This window comes from Calypte anna, chromosome 1, assembly GCF_003957555.1.
Source record: "Calypte anna isolate BGI_N300 chromosome 1, bCalAnn1_v1.p, whole genome shotgun sequence".
NCBI lineage: Eukaryota > Metazoa > Chordata > Aves > Apodiformes > Trochilidae > Calypte > Calypte anna.
Genome location: NC_044244.1, coordinates 909,013 through 923,891, shown reverse-complemented (window position 1 = coordinate 923,891; position 14,879 = coordinate 909,013). Strand labels below are relative to the sequence as shown.

Sequence of the window (14,879 nt, the reverse complement as noted above, 5' to 3'; positions counted from 1 at the left end):
GGTTGATGGCTTTGTCACAGGGGGGAAATCAAATGTAGGAGGTGACAGAGAGGTGGGAAGGGGGTGCTGGATCCCACTGTCTGCACTCCTACATCCCAACTGCTGATGAGGAGACTCCAAGCTCAAGGTCCAATCACCCCTTTTCCTCAGGACTATCACTCCATGGCCTCATAAAAAGTTTTTCTCCAGCTCTCCTGAAGTATCTGAAGGGGCTCCAGGAAAGCTGGGGAGGGACTTGGGACAAGGGCCTGGAGGGATGGGACCCTGCGAGGGGGAAGGGTTTCCAGCTGCAAGAGGGGAGATGGAGAGGAGATCTTGGGCAGGCAGGGAGGGAGGGAGGGAGAAATTGTTTGGGGTGAGGGTGCTGAGCTTTAGAACCAGGTTGCCCAGGAAAAGAGTCTCTGCCCCATCCCTGGCAGTGTTCAAAGCCAGGTTGGATGGGGCTTGGAGCAATCTGGGAGGGAGGTGTCCCTGCCCATGGCAGGGGGGTTGGAATGAGCTGAGCTTTCAGTTCTCTTCCAAGCCAACCCATTCCAGGATTCTATTTCTTGGGGAAGGAGGGAGGGAGAAATTCTTTGGGGTGAGGGTGCTGAGCCCCTGGGTGCCCAGGTTGCCCCCAGAAGCTGTGGCTGCCCCATCCCTGGCAGTGTCTCAGGTCAGGTTGGATGGGGCTTGGAGCCCCCTGGGCTGGTGGGAGGTGTCCCTGCCCATGCAGGGGGTTGGGACTGGATGATCCTTAAGGTCTCTCCCAACCCAAACCATTCCACAATTCCGTCAGCTTCAAAGGAGGCAAATGCAGGAGGACCTGGATGTTTAAAATGCTCCAGATTTGTGAGGACATCACCTCAACAGCAAGACTGGGTTTGAGTTGGTCTCTAAAATGCACTCAACCCAGGACGTATAAAAACCAATGGGATATTTTTTTTCCTCCATGCCAAACAGTTGCAGCCCCGTGGCAGAACTCCCTTGTTCTGAGGGGGAGTTTGAAAGGAAGGATTTTGATTGAAGAACTGAGGCACCAAAACTGTCAGCAGAGTTTCACAAGGATTCATTCAAACCCTTGTTCTGCTCCTTGACTTCTCCCAACCTTCCAATATCTGAAGGGGCTCCAAGAAAGCTGGGGGAGGGCTTTGGACACGGGGGGGTAGGAAGAGGAGAAGGGAAATGGGTTAAAACTTGGAGAGAAAGGGGAGATTGAGGTTGGAGATGAGGAGGAAATTCTTGAATTTGAGGGTGGGGAGAGCCTGGCCCAGGTTGTCCAAGGAAGTTGTGGCTGCCCCATCCCTGGCAGTGTCTCAGGTCAGGTTGGATGGGGCTTGGAGCCCCCTGGGCTGGTGAGAGGTGTCCCTGCCCATGCAGGGGGTTGGGACTGAATGAGCTTTGAGGTCTCTTCCAACCCAAACCAGTCCACCAATTTGATGCCTCTGTGACAATCCTCACCCTGCTCCTGACTCTGTTCCCAGATCCCAACCCAAAGTCCATCTCTCTGCAGGGAGAGGGAAAGACAAAACCTGGGCTTGAGAAGGGAGAGGAGAACACACAGATAAATGAGGAGTGGCAAATCCTTATTCAAGCCACCTGCTCCTCCTGGCCCAGCCTGAAACATCAAATAAAAACTCATCAGTTATTTTTTTCATCCTCAGGTCAAGCACAAGGAGGCAGCTGCAGCCATTTCCCCCAGGGCTGGGACTGTCACTGCTGATGAGCAGAGGGAGGTGGGGAAGCAGCTACTGAAGAGCTGGAGGTGTAATGAGAAGGAGAGTTAAGGAGCAACAACATCTTCAGGAGATTAATTACAGCACAGCAAGGGGGCTCCTCACACACCTTGGGTCTTTCCAGAGAGTCAATCCCTATTAAATTCTTTGGGAAATGAGGTGAGGCAGCTGCAGGATTGAGACAGAGAGTCTCAGCCCTACTGGTTCAGATTCAGGTCAGCCACCACTTTCCAGCCCCACAATGTCACCCTGATGTCACACACCTCTGTCCCCTCCCACTGGGGATGGAAGCTCTAGTTTCTTCTGCATTAAGGTTATTTTGGGGCCATCCAGATGGTTGGGGCTCAGAGGATGGAGCTGAGGCACACCTGAGGCATCTTTCAGAAGGTAAAACAAGACTTTGTCCCCATCTTAAAGGGGAAAAGGCTCAGAAGGGCAGAAACCAAATCCAAACTGCCTCTGGGTCACCCTGTCCTGCCTACTGGTGATGTCTGTGGTTCCTCCAACTACTTCACACCCTTTCTATCCTTTTAAACCAATTAAAAAATAATAATAATAAAAAAAAACAACAAAGAATTAAAAAGGCAGAGAATGGGAATCAGACATGGTGAACTCCAAGCCTCCAAACAGCCTCTTTGTGTTCTCAGCAGAGCATCCTTCCTCTTCCAGAGAGTTTCAGAGATGGGAAGGGAGCTCTGGAGATGCCCCAGTGCAACCCCCCTGCCCCAGCAGGATCCCCCAGGGCAGCCCACACAGGAACACAGCCAGGGGGGTTTGGAAAGGCTCCAGAGAAGGAGACTCCACAACCTCTCTGGGCAGCCTGGGCCAGGGCTCCCTCAGCCTCACCCTCAACAACTTTCTCCTCATGCTGAGCTGCAACTTCCTCTCTTCTCCCTTCAACCCACTCTTCCTTGGCCTCTCCCTGCCCACCCCCAAAAAGAGATTGGCCCCTTCCTCTTGCCCCCCACCCCTCAGCTACTGATGGACATTCAGCACATCCCCTCTCAGCCTTCTCTTCTCCAGCCTCAACAGCCCCAGGCCTCTCACTCTTTCTTCCCAGCACAGATGCTCAAGTCCCTTCCTCACCCTCCCACCTCTCCCTTGGACTCTCTCCAGTAGATCCCAGTCTCTCCTCAACTGGGGAGCCCCAAACTGGAACCAGGATTCCAGGGGTGGTCTCCCCAGGGCAGAGCAGAGCAGAGGAGGAGGAGGAGAACCTTCCTGGATCTCCACAGCTGAGGAACATCAAGATTTATTTTTCTAGAGGAGGACAGAACCCTCTGGGATATTGGTGGCACTCTTGTCTTGCTTCATTAGGGATTTAGGAGCTGACAAAGCCACTGGAAAGAGATTGGCCCCTTCCTCTTGCCCCCCACCCTTAGAGTATTTCTAAGCATTGATGAGCTTCCCAGCCCCTCATTCTTCTCTTCCCCAGCCAAAAAGGACCCAAGTCCCTCAGCCTTTCCTCCTCAGAGATGTCCCAGTGCCCTCATCATCTTCATATCCCTTTGCTGTCTCCTCTCCAGCAGTTCCCTGTCAGGAAATTCCCTCTGCAAAACACCACTCTGGATATCTCACCACTCTTCACTACCTTCTAAAGAGGAAGGTGAGAAGGCCAAAATCTCTGATGCTTCTTCAGGACCTAGAGACCCTACAGCTCCTCAGATTCCTCATCATGATTTTACCCTGTGAGTGTGTGCAAGAAAATCTGAGAGGAAATTCCTCTCTTTTCTGAGAGGAAAACTGACCTTGAGAGCATAAACCAAACTGATCAAAATGTCCACCAGCAGGAAGATCCCCAAAGTTGTCTCTCAGCAGCTCTGCTGGGACCTTAAAAACCCCAGGACATGCTTGAAACCTTGGAGATTTTCCAAGTGGAACCTGCAGCTCCAGAAGTCAGCAGGAAAAAGGGGATTGCAAAGTGATCTGAGCTGTGGGAGCTCAGCAAGATCTGCCCAGGGAGGAAGAGAGTCAGGGAGTGATGGGGGTGTTCACCAAGGAGAACAGAGTCAGGGGGTGATGGGGGCTGCTCCTGGTGCAGATCCATCCTTCCCAAGGGAACAGAACTGATACTCACCCCAAAAACATGGCTTAATCAGAGGGAAAAAACAATGCAAAGGGAAGTAAGGAGCTTCCAGCCTGACAAGCTGAGTCTTTGGCACAGCATTTAGAATTATGAAAAGCCTACATCTTGCTGCTTGTTTATTTTTTAATCGAATGAGAGAATGGGTGAGCTGGGAAGGGAGCTCAGAGCTCATCTCCTCCAAGCTCCATGGGCAGGGACACCTCCCACCAGCACAGGGTGCTCCAAGCCTCATCCAACCTGACCTGAGACACTGCCAGGGATGGGGCAGCCACAACTTCCTTGGACAACCTGGGCAAGGCTCTCCCCACCCTCAAATTCAAGAAGTTCCTCCCGATCTCCAACCTCAATCTCCCCTTTCTCTCCAAGTTTTAACCCATTTCCCTTCTCCTCTCCCTACCCCCCCGTGTCCAAAGCCCTCCCCCAGCTTTCTTGGAGCCCCTTCAGATATTGGAAGGTTGCTCTAAGGCCACCTGGGAGCCTCCTCTTCTCCAGGCTGAACAACCCCAAGCCCTCAGCCTGGCTTCCCAGGGAGGTGCTCAGCCCTCTGAGCATTTGAGTGGCTCTAAATAAGGCTTAGAAATGAGGGTGTTCAGATCCAGGACTTCTCCATAGTTTTTTAAGTGACTTCCACACCCTGGGAAAAGCAGGTTGGCTCCACTTGGACACCACACTCATGCCTGGGAATCCCAGAATGGGTGAGGTGGGAAGGGAGCTCAGAGCTCATCTCCTCCAAGCTCCATGCCCAGGGACACCTCTCATCACCTCTCATGCTCCAAGCCTCATCCAACCTGGCCTTGAACACCTCCAGGGAGGGGGCAGCCACAACTTCTCTGGGCAATCTGTTCCAGAGGCTCAGCACCCTCCTCCTGAAGAACTTCTTCCTAAGCTCCAGGCTGAACCTCTTCTCCTGCACTTTCAAACCATTTCCCCTTCTCCTAGCACTGGACACTCTTCTGAAAAGTCCCTCTGCAGCCTTCCTGGAGGTTCCCTTCAGGGATTGGGGGGCAGCTCTAAGGTCCCCCTGGAGTCTGCACAATCCCAGCTCCTCAGCCTCTCCTCCTGGCAGAGCTGCTCCAGCCCCTGGATCATCTTTGTGGCCTCCTCTGGACTCATCCCAACAGATCCATGTTTTTATGGTGGAGACACCAGAATGGATGCAGGATTTATCTGAAAACAACTAAAATTAATGTCTGCCCTGAGGTGAAACCCTGCAGAGATGCAGCAGAGCTCTGTGAACAGACAGAAGTTCAGAGATTGAGCTCCCAAAAGTTCCTACCACCAACTTCAAGGAATCACAGAATCATCATCATGGTTGGAAAGGACCTGAAGACCCCAGGAAGCCCAACCATCAGTCCTACACCACCTCAACCCCTGAAAACCTTCCCATTTAATTTCAGGAACTCAACTTTCAGCCATTTCCCTGCATCTTTGCATCCAAGGAATTCACACTTTGCTTCCCCAAACTAAAGATGAACTGAACTATCATTCCCCTTGGGTTCTCTGCTCTTCCCTTCCAACTGCATCTGGTGGCAGCTCTTTTACCTGCTGTGTGCAAAGGTGTCCTGCTTATTGTGCTCTCTGTGTCCCAGCTCCTTGGGGACACATCCAGCAGGTATTGGAGGACGTGGGGGTGACCCTCCCTGCTTGCAATGTGGAAGCAGTTCCAGCCATCCTTGTTCTTCAGCAGTGGGTTTGCTCCATGCTCCACCAGAGCTTTGATCACCTCCAGGTTTTGTCTGGTGCAAGCCATCATCAGGGGGGTCCTGAAATAACAAGGAGGCAAAAAATAAGAACCAGAGGGACAGCACCACAGTGACTCTGATGACTTTGGTTCTACTGGATGAGCTCAAACTGAAGCCAGACCTCAGGTACTGTGTATGGTTTGGGGCCTCTCCTGACAAGAAGGACATTGAGGGGCTGGAGAATGTCCAGAGAAGGGCAACAGAGCTGGGGAGGGGTTTGGAGCACAAAAAGAAGGTTCTGGAGAACTTCTGAGGAGTGGCTGAGGGACCTGGGAGTGTTCAGCAAACAAGGCTGAGGGAAGAGGTCTAGAGGAGGCCCTGGAGCTGCTGGGAGGGCTGGAGCAGCTCTGCTCTGGAGCCAGGCTGAGAGAGTTGGGGGTGCTCAGGCTGGAGAAGAGAAGGCTGCAATGGGGAGACCTTAGAGCACCTTCCAGTGCCTGAAGGGGCTCCAGGAAAGCTGGGGAGGGACTTGGGACAAGGGCCTGGAAGGATGGGACCCTGCGAGGGGGAAGGGTTTCCAGCTGCAAGAGGGGAGATGGAGAGGAGATCTTGGGCAGGCAGGGAGGGAGGGAGGGAGGGAGGGAGAAATAGTTTGGGGTGAGGGTGCTGAGCTTTAGAACCAGGTTGCCCAGGAAAAGAGTCTCTGCCCCATCCCTGGCAGTGTTCAAAGCCAGGTTGGATGGGGCTTGGAGCAATCTGGGAGGGAGGTGTCCCTGCCCATGGCAGGGGGGTTGGAATGAGCTGAGCTTTCAGTTCTCTTCCAAGCCAACCCATTCCAGGATTCTATTTCTTGGGGAGGGAGGGAGGGAGAAATTCTTTGGGGTGAGGGTGCTGAGCCCCTGGGTGCCCAGGTTGTCCCCAGAAGCTGTGGCTGCCCCATCCCTGGAGGTGTTGACGGTTGGATGGGGCTTGGAGCACCCTGGGCTGGTGGGAGGTGTCCCTGCCCATGCAGGGGGTTGGAACGGGATGAGCATTAAGGTTCCTTCCAACCCAACCAGGATTCCCTGATTCACTTCCAGGTCCTGACACCTAATTGCAGTTTCATTCATGGTTTTCATTTTGCCCACTTTAGATGGCAAAATCTTGCTCACCTCCTTCTTTTACAAATTGATTCTTTAAAATTTGGGAATTTCTTTTTTTACTATTTACCACAAGTCCAGGGAGGTTCTGGCTGCCCCATCCCTGGCAGTGTCTCAGGTCAGGTTAAATGGGGCTTGGAGCACCCTGGGCTGGTGGGAGGTGTCCCTGCCCGTGGCAAAATGTTAGAACTTGATGATCTAACCCAAACAACTGTGGAATTCTGAGATTCAGATAAAAAAATAAGACATTTTCTACACTGAGGAAGGTGAGACCAGGTTGCCCAGGGAGGTGGTAGATGCCTCTCCCTTGGAACCATTTAAGGTCAGGTGGGACAGTGCTCTGAGCAACCCAATCTAGTTAAAGATGTCCCAGCAGGGTGTAGTAGATGAAGGTGATTTTCACCCAAACCATTCTGTGATTCTGCATGTAGAATCCCACCCCCCTTTCAGACATTGCTCCCACCCACAGACAAGGCAAGAGGCTGTCACAATTCCACTTCTTTCTCCAGTGCGATGGAGAAAGTTCCTTGGTTGCTCTCGGGGTTGTTCCTTCACCCAGATCCTTCCTCATCTGTCAGGTCAGCTCCTGCCCTCCCCACCTGAATCATAGAATTCTAGAATCAGCTGGGTTGGAAGGGACCTCAGAGATCATCAAGTCCAACCCTTGATCCACTCCCACTGCAGTTCCCAGCCCATGGCACTCAGTGCCACATCCAGGCTCTTTGGAAAGATCTCCAGACACGGAGAATCCACTACTTCCCTGGGCAGCCCATTCCAATGCCTGATCACCCTCTCCAGAAAGAAATTCTTTCTCATCTCCAACCTAAACCTCCCCTGGCACAACTTGAGACCCTGCCCTCTTGTCTTGCTGAGAGTTGCCTGGGAAAAGAGCCCAACCCCCCCCTGGCTCCAACCTCCTTTCAGGGAGTTGGAGAGAGTGATGAGGTCTCCCCTGAGCCTCCTCTTCTCCAGCCTCAACACCCCCAGCTCCCTCAGCCTCTCCTCAGAGGATCTGTGCTCCAGTCCCTTCCCCAGCCCAGTTGCCTCCTTTGGACCTGCTCCAGCACCTCAATCTCCTTCCTGAGGGGCTGAGGGGCCCAGAACTGGACACAGGACTCAAGCTGTGGCCTCCCCAGAGCTGAGCACAGGGGCAGAATCCCTTCCCTGGACCTGCTGGCCACGCTCTTCCTGAGCCAGCCCAGGATGCCATTGGCCTTCTTGGCCACCTGGGCACACTGCTGGCTCCTCTTCAGCTTCCTGGCAATCCAGACTCCCAGGTCCCTTTCTGCCACTCTGTGCCCAGCCTGGAGCTCCCCATGGGGTTGTTGTGGCCAAAGTGCAGGACCCGGCACTTGGAATGTTGAACCTCATCCCGTTGGGATCAGCCCAACTCTCCAGTCTGTCCAGGTCCCTCTGCAGAGCCCTCCTGCCTTCCAGCTGATCCACACTCCCCCCAGCTTGGTGTCATCTGTGAATTTGCTGATGATGGACTCAATCCCCTCATCTAAATCATCAATAAAGATATTGAACAGCACTGGGCCCAACACTGATCCCTGGGGGACACCACAGCCGCCATTTTGATGCAGCCCCGTTCAGCACCACTCTCTGGGCCCGTTCCAGCAGTTCCTGACCCAGCACAGGGTGCTCCTGTCTGATCCATGGGCTGACAGCTTCTTCAGGAGTTGCTGAGATGCTGTGGGGAGGTGATGCTCCAGCACAGGGATGCTCAGGGGGATAAAGCAACATCCAAGCAAGGTGGAGAAATCCACAGCCAGGATGGAGCAAAAGGCACATTGAGGATGGGATGGAACAATCCATGGATGAGATGGGATGGATGGACAGGTTGGAGGAATCAGAGAATCACAGGATAATTCAGGTTGGAAGGGACCTCTCAAGGTCACCCAGTCCAACCCCTGCAGTCAGCAGGGACACCCCCAACCAGATCAGGATGCTCAGAGCCTCCTCAATCCTTGGATATCCCCAGGGATGAGGCCTCAACCACCTCCCTGGGCAACCTGTTCCATTGTTCCACCCCCCTCATGGTGAAAAACATCTTAACACCCAATCTAAACCTCATGAAATTCAAAATCCACCCCCTCCCCACTCATCACTTGAGGCCAAACCCAGCCCAGCACCCACCAGTCTGCCTTTTTCAAGCAGTCCACGCTGGCTCCTCTCTCCAAGAGGTAGGAGACACATTCCAGGTGCCCCCTGGAGGCTGCTTCGTGGAGAGGCCTCTTGTAGTCCCTGTTGAAGAGCTCAGGATCCATCCCCAGCTCCTCCACCAGGTAGCTGAGGACCTTCTGGTGGCCGTGTCGGGCAGCGTGGTGCAGCAGAGTGTCCCCTGAGCGCCCTGGGGCCAAGTCCTTGGTGGCAGCTGGTGACAATTCCTCCTGGAGAAGGTCCAGCTGTCCCTCCTGGACCAGTCGGAGGAGCTGTCTGGGTTTGTCCCCCTCTGCCATTGGCTGGAAAGCTGAGGAGAGGGGAAAATATGTTAAAAAAAAATAAGATAAAAAAGAGGATTTGGGTTGGGAATTGCTCTGTGGGTCTGGGAATTGGTTTTGGCAGGGAAGGCAGAAATTCCCTTTTCTTCTCAGCTTCCCCAGAGGAAAACAAGGGTTTCTCTTCCCTCTCAGGAATATCAGAGGTGCCTTTTTTCCCTCAAGAAAACCAGAGGTCCTGTATTCCTTCAGGAAAAACAGGTGTTCCTTATTTCCTCCTGACAAACAGCAAATTCCCTTTTCCTCAGGAAAACGAGAGGTTCCCTTTACCCTCAAGAAAACCAAAAGTTCTTTTTTTCCCTCAGCAAAACTACATCTTCCTTATTCCAGGATGTTCCTGCAACAAGAAAGTCATGGATGGAAGGTGGAAGTCATGGAATGGTGGAACGTGTCCCAGAGAAGGGCCAGGAGGATGCTCAGAGGGCTGTGGAGCATCTCTGCTGTGAGGACAGAGTGAGGGAGTTGGGGTTGTTCAGTCTGGAGAGGAGAAAGCTCCAAGGAACCTTCTGAAAAATGATGAAGAAAAGGTTTAGAATATTCTCATGTCCATGTCAGTGGCTGCAGAGAACCTGTGAATCTCTCTGTAGGTGATGAACAAGCACTAAGTTAAAAACTTGTTCCCAGAACTTGGGGTTATTCAGTCTGGAGAGGAGAAGCCTCCAAGGAGACCTCATTGTGACCTTCCAGGATCTGAAGGGGCTACAGGGAAGGTGGGGAGGGACTTTTTAGGATGTCAGGGAGTGATAGGAGCAGGGGGAATGGATTCAAAGTAGAGGAGGGGAGCTTGAGATTGGAAGTGAGGAAGAAGTTCTTCCCCATGAGGGTGGTGAGAGACTGGAACAGGTTGCCCAGAGAGGTGGTGGAAGCCTCATCCCTAGAGGTTTTGAAGGTTGGATGGGGCTTGGAGCACCCTGGGCTGGTGGGAGGTGTCCCTGCTCATGCAGGGGGTTGGGACTGGATGAGCTTTAAGGTCCCTCCCAATCCAGAGCAGTGTGTAATCCCATGGGTGTTGAGGCTGGAGAAGAGAAGGCTGCAATGGGGAGACCTTAGAGCACCTTCCAGTGCCTGAAGGGGCTCCAGGAAAGCTGGGGAGGGACTTGGGACAAGGGTCTGGAGGGATGGGACCCTGCGAGGGGGGAGGGTTTCCAGCTGGGAGAGGGGAGATGGAGAGAAGATCTTGGGCAGGCAGGGAGGGAGGGAGAGAGGGAGGGAGGGAGAAATTGTTTGGGGTGAGGGTGCTGAGCTTTAGAACCAGGTTGCCCAGGAAAAGAGTCTCTGCCCCATCCCTGGCAGTGTTCAAAGCCAGGTTGGATGGGGCTTGGAGCAATGTGGGAGGGAGGTGTCCCTGCCCATGGCAGGGGGGTTGGAATGAGCTGAGCTTTCAGTTCTCTTCCAAGCCAACCCATTCCAGGATTCTATTTCTTGGGGAGGGAGGGAGGGAGAAATGGTTTGGGGTGAGGGTGCTGAGCCCCTGGGTGCCCAGGTTGCCCCCAGAAGCTGTGGCTGCCCCATCCCTGGCAGTGTCTCAGGTCAGGTTGGATGGGGCTTGGAGGAGCCTGGGCTGGTGGGAGGTGTCCCTGCCCATGCAGGGGGTTGGGACTGGATGAGCTTTGAGGTCCCTTCCAACCCTGACAATTCTATTTTATGATTCTGTTCTCTTTGGAAAAGCAGAAATTCTCTTTTCCCTCAGGAAAATGTTGAGGTTTCCTTTCCCCTGATGAAAACCAGAGGCTCCCTTTCCCTTCAGAAACCCCGAGATTCCCTTTTCCCTCAGGTATCCCCAAGGCTCCCTCTTTCCTCAGGAATCCCCAAGGTCCCTTTTCCCCTCAGGAATCCCCAAGGTTCTTTTTCTCCTCAGGAATCCCCAAGGTTCCTTTTTCCCTCAGGAATTCCTGAGGTTCCCTTTTCGCTCAGGAATCTTCAAGGTTCCTTTTTTCCCTCAGGAATTCATGAGGTTCCCTTTCCCCTCAAGAAATCCCAAGGGTCCCTTTTCCTTCAGGAATCCCCAGGGTTCCATTTTCCCTCAGGAATTCATGAGATTCCCTCTTCCCTCAGGAATTCCCAAGGCTCCCTTTCCCCTCAGGAATTCCCGAGGTTCCCTTTTCCCTCAAGAAATCCCAGGGTCCCTTTTCCCCTCAGGAATTCCTGATGTTCCCTTTTCCCTCAGGAATACCCAAGGTTTCCTTTTGCCTCAGGAATCCCCAAGGCTCACTCTTCCCTCAGGAATTCCCAAGGTTCCATTTTCCCCTCAGGAATCCCCAAGGTCCCTTTTTCCCTCAGGAATTCCTGAGGTTCCTTTTTCCCTCAAGAAATCCCAAGATTCCCTTTTCCCTCAAGAATTCCAAAGGTTCCCTTTCTCCTCAGGAATCCTCAAGGCTCCCTTTTCCCTCAGGAACTCCTGATGTTCCATTTCCCCTCAGAATCCCCAAGGTTCCCTTTTCTCTCAGGAATCCCCAAGGTCCCTTTTCCCTCAGGAATCCCCACGGTCCCTTTTCCCCCCAGGAATCCTCAAGGCTCCCTCTTCCCTCAGGAATTCCCAAGGTTCCTTTTTTCCCTCAGGAACTCATGATGTTCCCTTTCCCCTCAGGAATCCCCAAGGTTCCCTTTCCCCTCAAGAAATCCCAAGGTTCCCTTTCTCCTCAGGAATCCCCAAGGTCTCTTTTTCCCCTCAGGAATTCCCAAGGTCTCCTTTTCCCTCAGGAATCCGTGATGTTCCCTTTTCCCTCAGGTATCCCCAAGGCTCCCTCTTTCCTCTTGAATTCCGAAGGTTCTTTTTCCCTCAGGAATCCCCAAGGTCCCTTTTCCCTCAGGAATTCCAAAGGTTCCCTTTTCTCTCAGGAATCCCCAAGGCTCCCTTTTCCCTCAGGAATCCCTAAGGTTCCTTTTCCCCCTCAGGAATTCTTGATGTTCCCTTTTCCCTCAGGAATCCCCACGGTCCCTTTTCCCCCCAGGAATCGCCAAGGCTCCCTTTTCCCTCAGGAATTCCAAAGGTTCCTTTTCCCTCACGAATTCCTGAGGTTCCTTTTTCCCTCAAGAAATCCCAGGGTCCCTTTTCCCTCAAGAATTCCAAAGGTTCCCTTTCTCCTCAGGAATTCCCAAGGCTCCCTTTTCCCTCAGGAATTCCCAAGGTTCCATTTTCCCCTCAGGAATCCCTGAGGTCCCTTTTTCCCTCAGGAATTCCTGATGTTCCATTTCCCCTCAGGAATCCCCAAGGTTCCCTTTCCCCTCAGGAAATCCCAAGGTTCTTTTTCTCCGCAGGAATCCCCAAGGCTCCCTCTTCCCTCAGGAATCCCCAAGGTTCCCTTTTCCCTCAGGAATTCTCCAGGTTCCCTTTTCCCTCAAGAAATCCCAAGGTTCCCTTTATCCTCAGGAATCCCCAAGGTCTCTTTTTCCCCTCAGGAATTCCCAAGGTCTCCTTTTCCCTCAGGAATCTGTGATGTTCCCTTTTCCCTCAGGTATCCCCAAGGCTCCCTCTTTCCTCTTGAATTCCGAAGGTTCTTTTTCCCTCAGGAATCCCCAAGGTTTCTTTTCCCCTCAGGAATCCCCAAGGTCCCTTTTCTCTCAGGAATCCCCAAGGCTCCCTTTTCCCTCAGGAATCCCTAAGGTTCCTTTTTCCCCTCAGGAATCCTTGAGGTTCCCTTTTCCCTCAGGAATTCTTGATGTTCCCTTTTCCCTCAGGAATCCCCACGGTCCCTTTTTCCCTCAGGAATTCCTGATGTTCCCTTTTCCCCCCAGGAATCCCCAAGGTTTCTTTTTGCCTCAGGAATCCCCAACGTTCCCTTTCCCCTTAGGAGTTCCCGAAGTTCCTTTTCCCCTCAGGAATCCCCAAGGTTCCCTTTCCCCTCAAGAAACCCCAAGGTCCCTTTTCCCTCAGGAATCCCCAAGGTTCCCTTTTCTCTCAGGAATCCCCGAGGTCCCTTTTCCCTCAGGAATTCCTGATGTTCCCTTTTCCCCTCAGGAATCCCCACGGTCCCTTTTCCCCTCAGGAATCCCCAAGGTTTCCTTTTGCCTCAGGAATTCCCAAGATTCCCTTTCCCTCAGGAATTCTCCAGGTTCCCTTTTCCCTCAAGAAATCCCAAGGTTCCCTTTATCCTCAGGAATTCCCAAGGTTTCCTTTTCCCTCAGGAATCCTCAGGGTTCCCTTTTCCCTCAGAAATCCCCGAGGTTCCCTTTTCCCTCAGGTATTCCCAAGGCTCCCTCTTTCCTCTTGAATTCCAAAGGTTCTTTTCCCCTCAGGAATCCCCGGGGTCCCTTTTCCCTCAGGAATTCCAAAGGTTCCTTTTTCCCCTCAGGAATCCTCAAGGTCTCTTTTCCCTCAGGAATTCCCGAGGTTCCCTTTCCCCTCAGGAAATCCCAAGGTTCCCTTTTCCCTCAGAAACCCCAAGGTCCCTTTTCCCTCGGGAATCCCCAAGGTTCCATTTTCCCCTCAGGAATCCCCAAGGTTTCCTTTTGCCTCAGGAATTCCCAAGATTCCCTTTCCCTCAGGAATTCTCCAGGTTCCCTTTTCCCTCAAGAAATCCCAAGGTTCCCTTTCTCCTCAGGAATTCCCAAGGTCTCCTTTTCCCTCAGGAATCCTCAGGGTTCCCTTTCTCCTCAGGAATTCCCAAGGTCTCCTTTTCCCTCAGGAATCCTCAGGGTTCCCTTTTCCCTCAAGAAATCCCAGGGTCCCTTTTCCCTCAGAAATCCCCGAGGTTCCCTTTTCCCTCAGGTATCCCCAAGGCTCCCTCTTGAATTCCAAAGGTTCTTTTTCCCTCAGGAATCCCCAAGGTTTCCTTTCCCCTCAGGAATCCCCGGGGTCCCTTTTCCCTCAGGAATTCCAAAGGTTCCTTTTTCCCCTCAGGAATCCTCAAGGTCCCTTTCCCCTCAGGAAATCCCAAGGTTCCCTTTTCCCTCAGAAACCCCAAGGTCCCTTTTCCCTCGGGAATCCCCAAGGTTCCATTTTCCCCTCAGGAATCCCTGAGGTTCCTTTTTCCCTCAGGAATTCCTGATGTTCCATTTCCCCTCAGGAATTCCCAAGGCTCCCTTTTCCCCTCAAGAAATCCCAAGATTCCCTTTTCCCCTCAGGAATTCCCAAGGCTCTCTTTTCCCCTCAGGAATCCCTCATGTTCCCTTTTCCCCTCAGGAATCCCTCACGTTCCCTTTTCCCTCAGGAATCCCTCACGTTCCCTTTCCCCTCAGGAATCCCCAGGGTTCCCTTTTCCCCTCAGGAATCCCCAAGGCTCCCTCTTCCCTCAGGAATCCCTCATGTTCCCTTTTCCCTCAGGAATCCCTCACGTTCCCTTTTCCCTCAGGAATCCCTCACGTTCCCTTTTCCCTCAGGAATCCCTCATGTTCCCTTTTCCCTCAGGAATCCCTCACGTTCCCTTTTCCCCTCAGGAATCCCCAGGGTTCCTTTTTCCCCCCAGGAATCGCCAAGGCTCCCTTTTCCCTCAGGAATCCCTCATGTTCCCTTTCCCCTCATCCCATCGAGGCCTCTCCTCCCTCAGCCCCCCCCCCTCATTCCCCCCCCCCCCCCCGGGATCCGCCACATTCCCGCCCCCCCCCCAACTCCCCCTCATTCCCAACCCACCCGGTGCCGCCTGACGTCACGCGTGCCGCTGCTGTGACGTCAGCGCTGACGTCAGCGAGCGGGCGGGAACGAGCGGCGAACGCTTCCGCGCGGCTTCCGGGTGGCCTTAGCCCCGCCCCCCCAGGTGTTGCGTCATAACCAGAAGTGCTACGTCATTGGGTAGCGAGGCGTGACGCGGCGCTGTTTG

General features: G+C 53.2%; 1 protein-coding gene across 1 annotated transcript in view; it reads right to left on the bottom strand.

Moving 5' to 3' along the window:
• LOC115600466 (ankyrin repeat domain-containing protein 16-like) overlaps positions 1-14,775 on the bottom strand; it is a 35,443-nt gene extending 20,668 nt beyond the window's left edge. Inside the window, exons 1-3 of the mRNA XM_030469525.1 lie at positions 14,693-14,775; positions 8,762-9,095; positions 5,344-5,564 (exon numbers count right to left, since the gene is read on the bottom strand). Of these exons, the coding sequence (XP_030325385.1) occupies positions 5,344-5,564; positions 8,762-9,084 (544 nt within the window). The 5' untranslated portion in view covers positions 9,085-9,095; positions 14,693-14,775. The remainder of the gene's footprint in view (positions 1-5,343; positions 5,565-8,761; positions 9,096-14,692) is intronic.
• Positions 14,776-14,879: the final 104 nt, after the last annotated feature.